The following is a 19,633-nucleotide window of genomic DNA, read 5'->3' on the forward strand; positions in this document are numbered from 1 at the left end:
TGTACTAAAAACCTTTGCATTGTACACTTTATTTATTTATTTTTGCAATGACATAATTTATTTATCCAATCTCCCACTGGTGGACATTTAGATTTTTCCATTTTTTCACTGTGTGGAATAACCACCGTGTTTGAATGTAGACACTGAAAGAACTCACAAGTTCAGTGGGAAGCAAAGAGTGCATCATAATTCTTCCATCTTTCAACATCAAGTAATTTTAGCATTAGCATCTATGTGTACGATTTTACCAATCTCTAGCAAAGGAGAATTCTATAACTTTTGCCAGAATATGTAATTTTATTTCTAGCATGATTTCAACAAGGGCCTATTTATCGTCTTTGGCAACTTTAGCACCTAAGTCAGAAAAGCCAGCATCTAAAATCTCTGGTATGCCACTCTTAGCATGGGTTAGTGGTAGATCAAGCTTAATGGTATAGCCTCTTGACCAAATGTGCAAATGATGTGGCAATGAACGCCCTTGTCTATCTCTCTTTATGGCCCATGTATAAAAGTTTCTTTAGGGTTTTTACCTCAAAGGACAATTGCTGGGTAACAGGATATGTGCATTTTTAACCTTTATTAGGAAGCATTGGAAATTCTTCTGCAATATGGATTTGTCAAAATGGATGAGTTCCCATTTCCCACATCCTCACCAACATTTGGTATTATCCAACTCTTAAATTTTTGTCACTCTGATGGGTGCAAAATGGTATCTGAATGCAGTTGTTGGGTTTTTAATTTGGAAATATTTTCAAACTTACAGAAAAGTTGGAAAAAGACTACAAAGACCTCTCATATACCTTTTAACCAGATTCACCAATTGTTAACATTTTAGCCTCATTAGATTTATCATTCTCTACCTATACACATATACGTATTTTTCTGAATCACTTCAGATTAAATTGTGTGTATTATGCCCCTTCACACCTAAATATTTCAATGTATATTTCCTCAGAATAAGAACACCTTTTACATTACTCCAGTATAATGATCAACTTCAGGAAAATTAACATAACATACAATACTTTTTATCTAACCTGCCAACCATAATTTTGTCCACTAATAATGTCCTTTATAGCATTTTTCTCCCTAGTCCAGGGTCCAGTCCAGGGTTACGTACAGCATTTGACTGTCACAAATCTTTAGTCTCCTTTACTCTGGATTACTTCTGCAGGTTTTATTTGTTTTGAAGAATATAGTCCTCATGTTTTAATAAAATGTACTTCATTATGAATTTTAATGTAGTTTAACCTATGTTTTCCTGTTAAAATCTTCTCATATGTGTATTGGTTATTTAAATTTCCTCTTTTGTGAATTAATTATGCATATTCTTTGCCCAATTTTCTACTGAGTTGTCCTTATTGAGTTCTCTTTTTAAGATTTTTATTAAAAATATAGCTAACATACAATATAATATTAGTATCAGGGGTACACCGTAGGTATTCAACATTTATATACCTGGAGAAGTGATCACCATGATAAGTCCAGCAACCATCTGACACTGTACCACGCTATCACAATATTATTGACTATACTCCCCATGCTGTACATTATATCCCCATGCCTTATTTACTTTATACCTGGAAATTTGGACCTCTTATTTCCTTTCACTTTCCCCTCCTTTTAATTTTTCAATCACAATTAACATTGTGTATTATTTTATATTAATTTCAGGTGTACAGCATAGTGGTTAGACATTTATATAATTTAAGAAGTGATCCCCTGACTAGTCCAGTACCCACCTGGCACTATACATAGTTATTATAATATCATTGACTATATTCCCTATGCTTTACTTTATGTCCTCATGACTATTTTGTAAGTACCAATTTGTACTTCTTAATCCCTTCATCTTTTCATCCTGCCCCCAACACCCCCGCTTCTATCACCTCTATAGATCTAGTACCCATCTGACACCATACATAGTTATTACAATATTATTGACTATATTCCTTATGCTACACCCTACATCCCCATGACTACTGTGTAACAACCAATTTGTACTTCTTAATCCTCTCCCTTTTTCACTCACCCCCTCAACCTCCTTCCCATCTGGCAAACATCAAAATGTTCTCTGTATCTATGAGTTTGTTTCTGTTTTGTTTGTTTGTTTTGTTCTTTAGGTTCCACATATAAGCGAAATCACATTGCATCTGTCTTTCTTTGTCTGACACTCCACTCAGCACAACACCCTCTAGGCCCATCCATGCTGCTGCAGATGACAAGAACCCATTCCTTCCATGGCCGAGCAATATTCCATTGTATTTATTTATGCACCACCTCCTCTTTATCCATTCTTCCATCAACGGACAACCAGGCTGCCTCCACATCTTGGCCATTGTAAACAATGCTGCAATGAACATATGAATGCATGTGTCCCCTTGAAGTAGTGTTTTGGGTTTCTTTGGAAAAATACCCAGAAGTGGGATTACTAGGTCCTTCTTTATCTCTTGTTATAGCCTTGGTTTTAAAGTCTATTTTGTCTGATATAAGTATTGCTACTCCAGCTTTTTTTTTTCCCATTTCCATTTTCATGAAATAAGTTTTTCCATCCCTTTACTTTCAATCTGTGTGTGTCTTTCAATCTGAAGTGAGTCTTTTGTAGGCAGCAAACATAAGGGTTTTGTTTTCTTATCCATTCAGAGAACCCTATGTTTTTGATCAGAGCATTTAATCCATTTATATTGAAAGTAATTATTGATAGATATGTAGTTATTGTCATTTTATTATTCATATTTTTGGTCCCTTTCTTTTTTCATCTTAAAGAAGTGCCTCTAACATTCCTTGTAATACTGGTTTGGTGATGATGAACTCCTTTAGCTTTTTCTTGCCTGGGAAGCTCTTTATCTGTCCTTCGATTTTAAATGATAAACTTGCTGAGTAGAGTAGTCTTGGTTGTAGGTCCTTACTTTTCATCATGTTGAATATTTTTTGCCAATCCCTTCTGGTCTCCAAAGTTTCTGTTGAGAAATCAGCCGACAATATTATGGGAGCTCCCATATAAGTTACTAGTTGCCTTTTTCTTGCTGCTTTCAGGGTTGTCTCTTTGTATTTAACCTTTGCCATTTTAATTATAATGTGTCTTGGTGTGGGCCTGTTTCGGTTCACTGAGTTTGGGACTCTGCGCTCCCTATACTTGTATATCTATTTCCTTCTCGAGGTTAGGGGAGTTTTCAATCATTATTTCTTCAAATAGGTTCTCAATCTCTTGCTTTCTCTCTTCTCCTTCTGGTACCACTATGATGCAAATGTAACAACATTACGCTTGATGTTGTCCCAGAGGTCTCTTAAACTACCCTCATTTTTTAAAAATTCTCTTTTCCTTTTGCTGTTCCGATTTGGTGTTTTCTGCTACCTTGTCTTCCAAATCGCTGATTTGATCCTCTGCTTCGTCTAGTCTGCTGGTGATTCCATCTAGTGCATTTTTCATTTCAGTTACTGTATTCTCCACTTCTGATTGGTTCTTTTTTATGGTTTTTATGTCCTTTTTTATGCTTGCTATCTCTCCGTTTAAGTTCTCACTAAGTTCCTTGAGCATCCTTATAACCATTGTTTTGAACTTTGTATACGGTAGATTGCTTACCTCCATTTTATTTAGTTCTTTTTCTGTAGATTTCTCCTGTCCTTTCACTTGGAATACATTTCTGTGTTTCCTCATTTTGGCTGCCTCTCTGTTTGTTTCTATATGTTAGGTAGATCTGCTATGTTTCCTAGTCTTGGCCCAGTGGCCTTATATAGTAGGTGCCCTGTGGGCCCTGGCACAGTCTCCCTGATCATATGCTCTGGGTGCTCCAGGAGTGTCCCTTGTGTGGGTTGTGTGTGCCCTCCTGTTATAGTTGAGCCTTGATTGCTACTGATACATTAGTGGGTGGGACTGACCCTCGGGCTGACTGGCTGTGGGGTTTTGCCACACCCACAGCTTATGGCAATTTGCATTGTACACTTTAAATGGGTGAATTGTATGGAATGTGAATTAAATCTCAAAAGAGCTGTTAAAAAAGAACCATAAAAAAATGAGTAGGTTCTTACAGATGACAGAAGCCATGCCTCAAAATAAACAGTATTAAAATCTCCCAGTCCAAATTCATTTTGGAGGCTGTTCATACCACATGCTGATCTTGTCCTGGCTGTGTGGTCCATGCTATAGTGGCCCACACAGAAGGGCTGGCTTCTCTCAGTCCCTGGTTTGGCTTAGTCTCTTCTCTCAAGGTGGCTAAGTAAGTAATATTTAACATGTGCACAGAGCTTTACAATTTATAAAACCATTTCATAGTTATTATTTTCATGTGATGCAATTAACAACTTTATGAGATAGATAGCAGGGGGAGAAGGTAACAGTCCATTGTACAGATGAGAAAAAAGAGGGTCAAAGAGTTTATTATATAAATGAAATGACCTCCCATCTTATACCTGCACTGTGCCTTCCAGTTTACAAGTGTTTTCACCTGTGCTTTCTTTTATAATTTTTTTAAAAACTCTGTGAGATCAAGCAATGCATTCTAGTTTTACAGATGAGTAAATTGTAGTTCTGTGAGACTGACAGGATTGTCCATGGTCACACAGAAGGTACCTGGCTGAACCTGATTAAAACCTGAGTCGTCGACTCAAGGTCAAGTGCTCTGTCCCACAATTCTGCACTTGGAACTTACTCGGTCGAACATCCGGTTCAGAAGTCTCGGCACCACAGGAAAGATAGTGGGTTGAAGTACCTTGAGGTCATCCATAAGCAGCCTGATATCTCCTTGGAAAAATCCTATTTTAGCTCCATGACACAGCATCACACACTAGAGAGGTAAACAGAAATAACCAACATGGTATCATTGCCACAGGGGTTACACAACACATACATAGACACATAAGACTTCAGTTTTCACATTTCAGAAAACTTAAAGTTCCTATTTCCAGAAATGTTAGAGTTCCTAAATGTAGGTAGCTTTTTAAAACAAGGTTCTTGCATTCTTTGGTGACTGTACAACATGGAAATGTGGTATTTCTCTGATCATCCTGAAGAGGAAAGATCTAGCAAGATACCAGGGTATGTTGGTTTTGATGATGATCATAGACATTCTGCTATTTTAGCTTCATGATAAATAATCTGTTGACTGAATTACATGGTATTATATAATCCAAACATTTTTAGTCTTCCACAAACTTCAGGTCTAATTTATTTTCAAAATAAAAACTTAGCTATATGCTTACAGTCCAGGCTTATTAAAGTCTCATTTCCTTTTATTTGAATCTAAAAGTTTCTAAAAATCCACTGAATATGTTGCAGTTGAGACATGAGGACATCTAATGCCAGAGTGGCCTGTCATTTAGCTATAATCTATTGCATGACATTTTTCCTGTTGGATGCAAACTGGACTGGCAAGCCACATGAGCTTGGCAAATAGTCTGTCTCTTCTAAATTTTAAAAAGAAAGAGAGATTCAAAAGATGATGCAACAGAAGTACAAATGGTCTCAGGCTTGAAAGCAGAAACCATGAGAAAGGTACACCATGGTTCATTGTTTAAAAATTAAAGCTTAGGAGGTTTGGGGCAGTGTGCCCTGCCTTGCAGACACACTTTCAAAACTACAGTCAGGTACATATGGTCCATTATCAACTTGTTTGAGATCACTTTATAAAATCACAAGATCTCCTGAAATGTTCAGGAAGCAGGAGTAACGATGGAAGATGGAATCCAATGATCCTTGATCCTTTAGGGGTAAGTAAATACCACAGGGAAGCAAGCAACCAATCAAAGCATGGACTCACTACTAGTCACCTTTCTGTCACCAATACTTAGCCCAGGGCCTGCCTGGCACATGGCTGGTGCTCAAAAAATGTTTGCTAAATGAATGAATGTTGCCAATTGCTTTTCTTATAAGTATATAATCCAATATTGTCCAAGAAGGAAAATAAAGGTGGTTCTTGGCCAGTTTTTAAACTAGGCACACAGTAGGGTACAGGGAGCCCAGGTGAAGATCAACTAAAGCTTATCCTGCTTTTCCAAGGTCACTTAGAATTTTGGTGAAAAAAATTAGTATTAAGCCAACTTGTGCACTATGAACAAGCACAATCCAAAATAGAGACTTCTCACAGAGCAGAGGCCTCATTAGGCTTTATAGAATGGCATTCATAAAAATTCTACTTTTACAGTTAATCTTTCTGGAGTCACATCCACATTCATATCCTTCAAAATTTTGAGCTTCTAATTTTAAAATGAATTATTAAAGTTCAAGTATCCAGACCCAGGAAAAATATATATACTCTTTTACATCATTAGCACCATTTCTAAAATGGGGCTCAGAAAAGAATTAAATATGGGGCTGACCATGTGCACATCCAACTTACCTGCATCATTTGCTCATACATGTGTGCAAGTGGTAAAAACGAAATGTGTGTGTCACTGGCATTCAGGCCAAGTATTTTCTGTAAAACACAATGACTTAGCAGGACACAAAAAAACAAGCAAGCAAGCAAAACAAAACTCAATGCCTTACCTCAACAACTCTCTCAAACATATGGGCAAGAGGCAAGAAAGAGATCAAAGTATCATCTGGGGAAGGATTGACAGTATTCTGTAAGCAAAGACACCAGCAAGGCAGAAAAGCATTAAAATTTCCATTCATTTCCCACTTTATTTCAGAGCACATAATACCTCAACACCAAGGAGAAACAGCTTTTGCTTACGACCAGTAACTGTTTCTCACCAAAGAATGAAATGAAAAGCAGGACTTTCATTATTCAAATAGAGTGGAGGTCATTTCTAACAACAAAGTAAACTCACTTCTAACAACAAAGTAAACTTATTTTGACTTCAGTCAAAATAAGGAAAATTTTGCCCAGTTTGGGATGTTGAGGGATCATATGCTCTAATCATGTAGCATTTCAAAGTTATAGTACCCCACTGCCAAACAACCTGAGTTCCACCCAAAGTAAGAAATACAAGATCCAGTCCAATGTAAGACAGCATATTATGCTGTAAAAGGAAAGAAGGAGAGAAGAGAAGAGAAATTGGATTTTCAAGCTCTATTTATTCATAGAATAAGTAGATCTTGAGTATTTTTTGTTTGATCAACATCGTTACCATAAATCCCTACTTTACCAATGAAAAATACCAATTGGTTTAATGCGAGCTCTGATCTGGCACCAGGGGATTTGTTATTCTGTAAAATACTGACCATAATAGGTCTGCATCTAGATTAAGTATAAATATCTGGTTTCCATTCCATAGCTCTGAACAGGCTTTACTTATGGTCAGGAACAGTGAGGGTTTGAATGGAATGTTTGCGTTATTAACATAAAGAATTCTGGCTGAAAAAGAGGCTGCCACCAGCAGCTGCTGCCACACCAACTAAAAAATGAAGTCACTGCCAGGTTGCCTAGGCGGTGATGCATCCACTTCTTTGCCATGCCCACCCCCTCCCCAAAGCTGGGCCATCCTTCATAATAATGGGATAACAGGTGAAGCACCAGTCCTGAAGAAAAACAACAGCCCCAGAAACATGTGATGTACAGCTTGAACATGCCATAATCTTAGATTAATTTATTCAAGTGTGACATGCACCCCAACTGGTACTTCTTTGTAGGAAATTGTTATACAATATAATGAGAATCAGACTCAGTAGTAGCTATACTTTTCAACTTTCTTGTTTAGTGCAACAAATAATGTGCGCCAGCATGATTGGAAGTTTTACAAATTTGAGAATGACCCTGATAATTAATTTTAAACAAAGCTTTGTAATCATTTGCCCCAATGAGCCGCTAATGCATTTTAAGTTTTCTTGGAAGGCCCATTAGAAAATTAAAATTTCACTTTGGTAAGGTACTAAATATTGAATTCTGCTTAGAAAATATATACCAAAAAAAGTATTTGGGACTAAGAGAGTATGAGTATAAGTGAAAGTGAGATCGACCTTCAAAGATGCCCATTCTCCAAAATCAGCACAGGCTCCCGCCACAAACAGAGCCATCCCAGAGATTACAAAAGCAAATTATGTGAAAGTTCAAAGGGCCCAAGAGAAAGACATTGCATTGTTCAATAGTAACTTTCTAAAAGGCAAATTTGAAATATACCCTTGGTGTTACAGACTGCATTGTGCCCCCCACCACCAAATTCACATGCTGAAGCCCTAACTCAACATGAATGTATTTGGAGACAGGGTCTTTGGGGAGGTAATTAAGGTTAAATGAGGTCATAAGGGTCGGGCCCTGATCCAACTGGGCTGGTGCCCTTGTAAGAAGATGAAGATATATCAAGGACATCTCTTGTTCTCCTTGTGCACACAAAGGAAAGGCCACATGAGGCATAGGGAGAATGTGGCTGTCCACAAGCCAGAAAGAGAGCCCTTACTAGAAACTGAATTTGCTGGCACCTTGATCATGGACTTCTGGCCCCCAGAACTCGGAAAAAATAAATGTCTAGTGTTTAAGCCACTCAGTCTGTACTAGTTTGTTATGGCAGCCCAAGCAGACTAGAAATCAACTGAATTTTGAGGCTTTAATCCTTCTTATAAAATGGAAGTCAAATCGACCATAGTAAATAATAATAATTCAAAAACCTTCAGCATCATTTAACATTTCATTGTCAACTTAAATAAATTATTTTTAATACACTGAAACAGTAGATAAAAGCACAAGAAAGTCATTTCTCCTCTGCCCTTTCCTGGGAACATTTATAGGGCAGTCTCCAAATAAAGTTTTATAGTATAAAAGTTGTAATAATTGCTGTCAATTCACTTAACGGTCATAAACAGAAGTGGGAGATTAGGTCCACAATGAAAACTATTTGAGTGAACCACATTAAAGTTCAGACCTTCTCTGTATTTCACAGAGTGTTCCAAATGCAGTATGGACTTGGCATGGTGGGGCTGCCTCTACCACTTTCATTCTTGAGGCCTAATGCCGTCCAGTGAATACGAAGAAAGATGACAATATGCCAAAAGCTTACCTGTGTCATTTTCACAAAAGCTGAACAATCACTCACTATATTTCGATGAGTGATCATTGCTCCTTTGGGGTTGCCTGAGAAACACGTATAACCAGAATAATGTTAGAGGACAGAAACTCCATCCAAGAATGACAGAAATTAAGCAAGCCCAGATACCCTGTATAATTAGGGCCTCAAATGCCTCTAGCGTTAGGTACATACACCTAAGAAAGCCAAATGTTGAATAACATTAAATTCCTGAACAGTCTTCAATTCTTTAAATGAACCTTATTATCCTAAACAATTTTTATTCATATGGGCAAGTTTTAGAAGGTGTGTGGCAATAAGTGAAGAAAAACCAGGAATTTTTATATTTCTGTAAATCACTGATACAGTCTGTCTCAGGAAGTTGGATGAAGCATCATCTTCAATAAAAGTTTGAGGAAATGCACGGCACTTTCACATTCTAAGAATGTCTCAAAGAGTAACAAGAAGACAGTGCTTGAACCACTTCCATCTCTTCTACTTTCTGTCCATTTATAGTTCATTAATAAGTGACCCCAAAAAGGGGACAGGAAGTATACACTTCCGGATACCACTTAGAAGCAATTCCATTGCAAAGCTTACCTGTAGTTCCACTTGTGAAACAAATTACTGCAAGATCTTCAGGTGTTGGAGGCTATAGCACATTAAATAAAAAAGGAGGAATAAATGAGAATAGAGAAGTGTAAGCTATAAGGTATCACCCAAGATCTCTACGTGTTTCCGAGAATGACGAGATATTGGAAACTACACAGAGGGCTGTGGCAGGGTGCTTACCTTGGGCTTTCGTCTGTTGGCTCTTCCCAGGTCCTTAATTAGGAAAGAAAAAAAAAATCTTAAATGGAAACATTGTCTAAATGTAAATAATAAGGTCACATCAAGTCACTTCAAGCTGACTTTACTGTGGGGTTCACTAAAAGCTGGCTCAAACACAGCATACATTTCCAATTAAATAAACAATGGCAACTTAAATGAACCCAAACCAAAAAAATGTATCCATTGCTCTAAGAAGCTGTTTTCCAGTTGTCTTCTCTTGAATGCAGAACTATATAATGGTATTGGGGCTGGCCGGAACAGGATTTATTCAAAAGACAGGAATCACAGTCTTTTATAACATATGTCTTGCCCCCATTCCCACTTCCTATTAAGGCCTTGAACAAAGACCAGCTCTTAACAATCATCAAACACCTGCAGACGCTCGGCACCCTCCCCAAGTCAGAGCATAACGTGATGTACGACCACCTCATTCTGTATAACTAACATCTTCAATCTGGAGAGAAGGATCCGTCTGTCAGATTTAAATGCTAGCCATTTTAGAGGCTCAAATATCAGTACTCCCCACATGGAGCAGCGAAAGGACTGGGAAACTCCAATTATAAAACAGGCCACAATAGAAGATCTAGGGCCACTTTTGAATGGACATGAAAGTTAAGAATCACAGATTCATTTCTGAGGTGCTGCATTTCCCAGCACCTGGCTCCCACATACTACCAACGGCTCATTCTGATGTTGTTCAGCTTACTATATGAAGGCAGTCTCCGTGACTGCTTTAATATCTATTAATTTTTAAATGAACTATTTATATTCTTTTCCTATTAAAATTGAACAGCTTGAGTGAGTAATGGAGTGAGCATGCCTAGAATTAAGTGGAAATTAGATGGATGTGCTCGGGGCTCAGTGAGTTTCTGCCCAGCATACAGTTCTAAACAGTTTTTAATCTTAATCACATTTTAAATTAAATATATATATATATATATATATATATATATGACCACTAGTTAAAAATAGGAACACTGATGTCCAAATTGAAGTCAGCTAAGAGCTAGAGCAATGAGAGTTCCACCAATTTTTAAAAAAATAATCTTTATCAGATCTAAATTCCCACTCATCTATTCAAAATTCTGACATCTATCTCAAAATTCTTGAGATCTCTAATTCTTCCAAAATTGAAATGAAATAAAATAAAGCAACAGTGATATGCAATTTAGCTTTCAATTTATTGGGAACAACATTATCCAAATTAGTGCACTATTTGCCAAGAAAGTTTCACTTGCCTGAAGCCTGTCTTAAGTCATCGTTTAGGAAAAAGTTCAAGAATCATAAAAATAAACAAGTCGCTATCTTTAGGTTCCAAAAATGCCAAAAAAAGGAGAATCATACATAGAAGAAAACCTGAATTCGAATTAATGATTAGCATGCTGCAATATTTGAGGTGATAAAATATGCAACCTACTGAGAAGGCATTAAATAAAAGACAGACTCATGGATGAGTAGAGGGATAGAATGATAGATTAATATGTGATAAAGCAAATATACTAAAATGTTAGTTGTAGGGGCTCGCTGAGTAGTGTGTTGGTTAAGAGCTGGCTTGGGACGCCAGCTCTAAGCAGCAGGGCCCCGGTTCAGATCCCACATGAGGGCCAGTGACACTGCCCTCTACAGCTAAGATGGTGAACAATAGCTTGACCTGGAGTTGGGCTGTCATGAGTTGCTGACGATGGTGTAGGCTGCATGCAGCCCCTGCTGCAGTGGGCTGCCATAAGCTACTGTGTGTGGCTCGCAGCCAGGGTGAGTGGCTGGCAGTCGGTGTGAGCTGCCAAGAGCTGCTGTGAATGGCCGTCCAGAGGCTGGCGACTGATCTGCCTCACCCAGGAAGAGCGCAATGATAATACCAACATGGGCCAGTGAAGTAATGTCATCCACAACTAGACTGAAGAACAAAACGACAGCAACTTGTCTGTTCCCCTCCCCCAATTCCCGAATAAAATCTTAAAAAAAAAAAATGTTAGTTGTAGACTCTTGGTGGCTATATGGCAGTCTACTGTACAATTCTTTCAATTTGTTTGTATGTTTGAAAATTTTCATAGTAAAATATTGAAAATAATGTAAAAATTCCAAATATCAATGTTTCTATTTTTGATCCTGTATAAATATACAGTACAGTAATGTAAACTTGATCACATGATCAACCATAAAGCTAATTTTAAATAAGTTTGCACAGTGACAGAGATGATTACTAGAATTAGTGGTATACCTCATACTGTATGGTATAAAAATGTTGGATCACTATATTGTACACCTGAAACTAATATAATATTGCATACCAGCTATACTTTAAAAAAAAAAAGATAAGACAACAACAGTGAAATCAACAGAGATGTGAGGGGTCAACTGGAAATATACCTAACAATTTTACAACAAATATAGGTTTTTTACAAGGCTGAAACAATCCATTTCTTAAAAACAATCTTTTGCTTACAAAACTTTTAAAAACAAAATATGAACCATATTACACAGGGGAGTATAAAACAATGTCTTTCATAAATAAAGATTTTAATAAACTTGTATTACAATCTGCAGTCACTCATCTAAATTTTTTAATCTTAAAATTACTTCTTTATTATACAGCAGTCAAAAAAGACAGAAAAAAAATCCTGTGTTGTGTGTTTGTGTTGGGAGTGGTGGTCAGGGAGAAGGAGGAAAGATAAGGGGAAAAGAAATTAAATTATTGTGAAAAGGGGTTACAAGTAAAAAAATAAATAAAATGGAGGAAATGCTAGGTAAAAAGATATTGTAGCTAAAAACCCAGATTAACAACACAGCACACCTGTTAGCACTTGTGGACCCATGTTCTGTGTTTCTGTGTGTGCGCACATGAGGCAGAAGGCTCTGTCATGACAAATGACAATTTCCCTCTGACTACGAAGTTCCCCAGGAAAGGTTTTATAGGCCCTTATTTGTAGCTTCAAATTCTTTATAGAAGGAGAACTGTAAATAAAAAAACGCTATTCATAACAGTTCCAGGAAACGACTTATAAACATTGTCAGAAAGAGAATGACTTACTCTATGGAGCCTATTACTGCCTGTGGTATGTACACAAGACCCCCCTCCTGCCAGCTCCTTTGGAATGAACTCTAACCTAAGGCCAACAGGGAAAGTCAGCTTCTTACACAGGCTGATGTCGAACAACCAACTGAAATATGGGCCACACTCGTTTTCCTAGCAGGATGACCTTTAAAGTTGTGATGAATGTGTATCTGAAGAAATTTAATATGAATATAAACCAAATCAAACATCTGTGCTGGAAATTCACCAGGACTCTACAAAAGCAACCTGAGAAAAAGAATACGGAGGCAGACGTCCATGCCCACACCTGGCTCCGTTTCAGAGACACATCAGTAAGTAAAAGGCATTAAAGCCTAAAAAGGGACACACAAATGTAAATCTCGCCTGCAGCTGAAATTCACATTTCTGGCATTTATTGGCATGGCTTGTCAATGCTCTAGAATAAATACATGCGTATCGCAACAGCTTCATGAGAGGCCTCTCTGTGAGATGGGAGGCACTCTTGGTATGCAAGTAGAATTCTTTCCAGCAGTGAGACAGCAGTTTCTGCTCTCTCTCTTTCATGGGCTGCGAGATGACAGGCCAGAGGTGGGACTGCATGGTTGCATTGAATACCAGTTTGAACTAAAGTGACCTCCAGGAGACCCTCCAGAAGTGGGCGGGGCAGAGGCACTCACCTCCATTGCCTTCATGCTGAGGATTTCCACCCCACACTTCTTGCCTCGCTCCAACAGATCAGTGCCATAGGAGTCCATGATAACGATGATTTTGAGGCCTGGCGTTAACTTATTTTCTACACCTTCTAATAGCGTGTTGGCCTTCTCGGGCTTGTCAACAAAAACCAGAGAGAGTTCGGCTGGAAACGAAGAGATACAAGTGAGGAATGCGCTCTGGGATAGTAAGAGCTTGACCGTATAATGTCTGACACCAGGTTATTTTAAATATTACCTTAAAGAGAAAGGAAGATGTACATTTAAATATAAAATCCCTATCAAATCAAATATAAGCAAATGTCAAGTCACCGAACCTCACTGATAATGAGGCCGAGTTCCAAAGCCCACAGACGTACCTTTGTTGACTACGTAGGTGATTGCTTCGGCTCCAAGGGTGTCATACAGAGGGACGACCACCATTGAATAAGCAAAGCATCCCTGTTCAATGATCACCCACTAAGCAAACAGTGAAGGTTGGAGAGAGAAAACAGGATGTCATCACGGAACCACTACAAGGAGACCAACACTCTAGTTCTAAAGTGGAAACAGTAGATGCAGCAAAATTAACATTTGTACACCTCCTGCTATATGCCAGGCACCAGGAGAGATTCACAATGAGAACAAAACACTTGTCCTCTTCTTAAAAGGGAAGTGCAATTTACCTGAACAACTGAGGTAAATATGAAAAGATAATTAACAAGGCACGACAGTGACTCAAGCCCAGACAGCCACCGTTGTGGGGGAGGGAACTGAGCTTGCCCTTTACAAGAGCAGCACAATANTGATGGACCAGGAAGCTTTTATAGGAAAGGTAAAAGGCAATCTGAGTTTTACACGATTAGGAAGAATATGTCAAGCACCCTGGGCTGCGGGTGGACAGAAGAGGCGTTATGATAGGGGAGAGTACACAGAGTTAAGAGAGAGAGAGAGCAGCGGGGTCGTGGCTTTGCAAGGTCAGTGTGCCTTGAGGGGAGTACACCTGGAGCCTGCAGGGAGCGGGGCTGGAAAGGAAGACAGTGCCCATGTCACAGGGTCTCTGATGCCACCGCTGGTGATTAAGGGTAGTCCCATGAGCCAGCATGTCCAAAGGGTCCCTGATGGAACACTGCCTCCTTGGGAGGTCAGTGTCTATTTCTCGAGATACGAGTCTCCTGGTCAATAAGTCTGAAAATTGTTGGCTCAGGCCCAATTCAACAAGTCTCTTGCCTGCAGGAAAAGTGGGAGCCCATAATGAGCTAATGTACGTGTGACTCTCCATGAAATACACGACACGATGAACACATATTTGACCATGGAACCCCCTGTGCCATGAAGAACATCGATCTAGAGGGACCAGTGAGCTTTGGGACTCACCCTGGAGAGCTTATGGGACGAGACAGGGAGACTTGAATCATACTAAGGTGGCGAAAGTTGTGAGCAAATATGCCTTTCTGAAGAAATACCACTGCTGAATGAAATCCATTAAGCGCTAGCCACACAAATTCAGTACGATGCTTACTTGACACGTGTATGCCCCTCTGGAAACTTTCGTATAAGGTTTTGACGTCCTCGTAGAAATATGTCAAGGGCTCGTCACTGTCAAGTAGCGTGGATCTGCGAGCACCATCGCTGCCCTGTGGAAAAAGACAGATGCACAGATGAGCATGTCCAAAGAAAGCATTAAAAATAAAAAGCCTGAAGTACACGCCTCCGGTCCTCCAGGGGAACCCTGTGGGGTAGCTGCTCGGGGAGTATTCGTTGCATAAACTGAAGGACAGGCTGGGGCCCAGAGGCCCAGTTTGTGTCAGCTCTTGTGGAAATGACACAGCATTCAGTTTCACTTCCGTAATGTTATCTACATTCTTTTTTTGTTAAAGTGTATCTGACTATATATTTTTTGAGATTATTTCCACTCATTTATCTCTTTGCCAACTGCACTGTTAGGAACTTCAGTTTCTCATGTAGCATCTAACAGTTACAGTCATCAGCTCCAAGACACATGGTGTGCAGACATGCCTGTACCCGTGTGATGTGGAGCACTTATGGGTGTGCAGACTTGCTATTGCTGTGTACCCTTCTCTACGCTGCCTTCATCCATAGTAAGCACGCCTGCCACGGACCAGAGCTCCTCGCCAGTAGTGGGACTCATCTTAAGGGCTGGTCATTCTCCACCTGTGGGCTGCTGTACCCTCTGGGGCCACAGAGACACTGCAAGGGGTCCAGATAGCCACAGGAATGCCAAGCATTCTTTAGAGACTGATGAATGAAAGCTCAACTACTATGATGCCAGAGCCTACAATTTTTTATTTTTTTATAATATCAGACAGGGGCCTTCACATTTGCAACGGTCAGAAAACACTTTCTTGGGGAAATGAGACTATGATACACAGACTTCTGGTACCACAAAAAGGGCTGTTCAAGAGCGGGAGAGATGGTTTCTGGCTTGAGGTTTGACGAGAGGAGACAGGAAAGGCTTCATGAAGAAGAGGCAAAGGGCTAGGTCTCAAAGAGCAGGCAGGCTGTGCAGGCAGCGCTGATGGGGAAACGGGATGTATTCCAGGAGAAGCAGCATCATGGAGGCCCTTAAGGTAATGACTGCCAGATACGTTTTGATGGATTCCTTTTCTTCCTCAGTTTTTTTTTTTTAAATTAGACTTCTTCACTCCTCCTTCCACGTGCTCTTTTTCCTCCCTTCCAACTTATCATTTATATAGCTTACAATTTTTTAATAACACAGAAGTATATCAAGGAAAAAAATGACTAGCCCCTATTATCAATTTGGGGGTCCCTTCCAGGCATTTTTCTATGTTTATACATTTATATATATTCTTTCAGTATCTACTATGTGCTACACATGTGTGTTTAACTTTTGAGTTAAACTGCTAATAAGTTTCTGCAGTAAATATCACTCAATCATACATTCTTATCAATACACAGTCTTCTCTACCTTAGCAGAAACTTTCTAATACCTACAAGCCATGAATCCAAATATAATTATTAATTACAACATGCCACTTTCTAAAATAAAGAAGTTATTCTTCATGNAGGCATGCTGCTTGATGACAGCATTCCCTTCGCTTCCCCACTCTCACTTCCATCAAGACTCCACTCAGCTGCCACCTCCAGGAAGTCCTCTTTGACTGAGCTCCCATAATTCTCTTGCCCTCTGTCCACACTTAGCATGTTATGGAGAAAGCATCAACTTATGGGGCTGTCTTTCTTTATGCAGTATCTCACGAAGAGGATCTAAGTCGTTGTTGTACTTTGGTGCCTTGCACAGTGCCTGGCATATAGTAGGTGCTCAATAAACATTTGCTGAACTAACTCATAAATATTGGAATGAAGTAAGGGATCTGTGTTCTAATTATAGATTCATTATAAAATTCCACTCACACAAAATTCTGGGTGTGTTCCTTCGAAGGGGTTTCAGGTCAAACGAAAGAAACTAAATTCCATGAGCTTAGTCATGGTCCAGCTGTGGAAAATGCTGCTTTTCCCATACCAGGACATAAAACTCTAAGCAACTATTCTAATTTATAAAACAGTCAGTAGCACAGGAATTGAGCCAACATATCTTTTGGACACAAGTAGGTCTAAAAATTTGTTCATGCTAGGTGCTTCAACTTTTCCAAGCCAGCTATGCCATGAATGTATTTACTAGCACTATAAGCCATATCTCCAAAAGAGCTTCTCATTTAAATTTACTTTAATACAATGGGTTATAGAAGCACCATGCCTGGGCCTAGAGAACTAAAGGACAGGCTATGTGTCTAAATTAAGTTCAGCTCAAGGTGAGGCACTCTGCCCACTGTCCGTGGTATTTTAAACTTTGTAACTTTTTTTGATCAGAGGGAAAACTCATACCTTTCAGAAAGGAAAGATGAGAGTTTGCTATTGACAAAACTGTATCCCAGTTTCTCTGTAATTCATTAATGCTATTTTTCTAATCACAGAGGTCACCCTGAAATAGAAGGCTTTTTTGTTAGCGATCTGTTGTAAGGATTTTGTCTGGGGAGTTGGTTTGAAAAAACAAAACCAATAATTAAAAAAAAAGCGATTTCTTTTTGTTGTTTCCACCTAAGGCTAAGCAGGTGCTGGTTTGGGTTTTCATGTGCAACTTTCTAAGGAGTAACATAAAGCCATGTTGTCAGTAGAAAGCAGACCACAAAATTTGGCCTTCAGCTGAGACAGGTGTGAACCCTAATTGGCTCTATTTGAGAACTTAACAAACGGTGGACAGTAGGTGCCTCACGGTTAATACCTCAGGTCTGTTCTGAGCAAAGATGCCAATGTACTGATTGGGGGACATCTTGAAGCCCTTGTGGATCAGCGCCGAGCCCACACACTCTGCCATTTCCGCAACCTAAAGTGGGGGGAAAACCAGGAACAGCGTCAGTCCTGACTCAAGGGCAGAGCTAACTGCGTGCCAGCTGAGTCTAATGTCACAGCCGAGAGGCAGCTCTGCACAGAGGAGGAGCACAGAAGCCAACAGGTATTTCCTCAGTTACACATTTTTTGTACATCACAAGGTGTTATTCACCAGAACTCACTCTTAAGAGAACTGATCACACGATTCCTCCTGCAAAGCAACAACTGCTGGTCACAATGACAGTATGTCAGCGTTTCTCACCCAGTTCTATTTTATACCTCAGTTTTACAGAATCTTATAAAATTATAAAAGTAATACAGGGACACAAAATTTTTATTTGTTTGTATTTATAATGAGAAGCAAAGCATCCAAAACTGGTCATTTGGTATAAACACAGAAACAGCAAGTTTTGGGGAGACTTTTAAAGAAAATAGGAAACAAGTTCTTATCATTAGGCTCTCCAATTCCATTCTTAAGAAGTTATTCTTAGAAAAGAATTCAATCTTAGAGGGAGGTTTTTAATTTTTTTATGTACAAAGATACACATTTCAAAATTATCTAAAGCCACAAAACTCAATGGATAAAAGACCAATGGCTGGGTGGTTAAGTGCATGATGGTAAACCTCTGAGAAAATGCCATAGAGCTAGCAAATGTTACCATTATGAAAACCACGTCAAACTTAGAATATCTGTAATGATTTTAAGTAAAATAACTAAATACAAAAATGCATACTATTATTACAATGAAGTAAAATAGATAGATTTCTAAAAATTAGGCAGAACTATATACTTGCCTCTATGCCCTTTCCCCATTCCTACCACCAAATTAACAAAAAAGCACTTTGTAAATCTTAAAATTCGGAATTCTTTTCTTTATTCTCAGTTGATGGATTCTCAAGAGCACTTTTGATTCCCACCCACACACACGTAGGAGATAAAGCCACACCTATTCCTGCCCCAGAACCCTGTTGGTTCTGGCACATAATGCCACCCCTCCCTCTGCCTATGGGAGCGAGAGCTGCTGGGGAGGTGACAGCAAGAATAGCATTAGCTGCTTGTTCCTCTCATACCCCATGGACTGTTTCACAACTCTTGCTCGCATTAGGGATGGGAGCCTGGGAAATGCCTGCAGTGGTTTACAGCGTTTACTGGGATAATATACATGCATTTATATCTCTACAAAGAGGATCCATACTTTCTTCAAAACACCTCAAAGGGCATGCTAGCCCCCAAAAGGTCAGAATCACTGGGGTAGTGAGAAAAAAAAATGATTTAAATGTACAAATCTGAAGTTGGCTTCAGGTAAGTCCAGGTTTTAGCTTCACCGGCCTCTGATTAAAATGTAGAATCCATAGATTAACACCTTCAGAAACCCCAGTTGCAATCTACTTTGCAAAACCCCATCTGCAACGAACATGTCTTCTCTCGCCCACCTGACATACAAGAGAAGTAATGTGGGAATACACGACTGTGCGTAACATGACAGAAGTGATCCAGAAAGCACTGAGGATTCTGTGAGGCCCTAAGACACAATGTTATATGTCCAACACACATCAACTGTTTTTATACCACATGTGAAAGTGAGGGAATCTTGAAAACTACTATTTGGACACTATTATTTGGCTCTAGTAAGGCAAAATAAAGACGGCAAAATCCCTCTAGTCATCTGGGCTACAGCTCTTCATTCCTTCTACAAGCAAGGTATGCCATGCTGTTTTGCCGAGAGAGAGAGAGAGAGAGAGAGAGAGAGAGAGAGAGAGAGAGAGAGAG

General features: G+C 39.2%; 1 protein-coding gene across 1 annotated transcript in view; it reads right to left on the bottom strand.

Annotated features, from left to right (window-relative positions):
• The window catches only part of ACSL1 (acyl-CoA synthetase long chain family member 1), a 38,779-nt gene that overhangs the window by 10,337 nt on the left and 8,809 nt on the right, over positions 1-19,633 (bottom strand). Inside the window, exons 3-11 of the mRNA XM_019667178.1 lie at positions 17,756-17,857; positions 13,872-13,971; positions 13,480-13,658; positions 9,733-9,765; positions 9,541-9,592; positions 8,935-9,008; positions 6,485-6,562; positions 6,336-6,413; positions 4,619-4,784 (exon numbers count right to left, since the gene is read on the bottom strand). Coding sequence (XP_019522723.1) covers positions 4,619-4,784; positions 6,336-6,413; positions 6,485-6,562; positions 8,935-9,008; positions 9,541-9,592; positions 9,733-9,765; positions 13,480-13,658; positions 13,872-13,971; positions 17,756-17,848 — 853 coding nt within the window. The 5' untranslated portion in view covers positions 17,849-17,857. The remainder of the gene's footprint in view (positions 1-4,618; positions 4,785-6,335; positions 6,414-6,484; positions 6,563-8,934; positions 9,009-9,540; positions 9,593-9,732; positions 9,766-13,479; positions 13,659-13,871; positions 13,972-17,755; positions 17,858-19,633) is intronic.

Source organism: Hipposideros armiger, unplaced genomic scaffold, assembly GCF_001890085.2.
Source record: "Hipposideros armiger isolate ML-2016 unplaced genomic scaffold, ASM189008v1 scaffold_488, whole genome shotgun sequence".
Classification (NCBI taxonomy): Eukaryota; Metazoa; Chordata; class Mammalia; order Chiroptera; family Hipposideridae; genus Hipposideros; species Hipposideros armiger.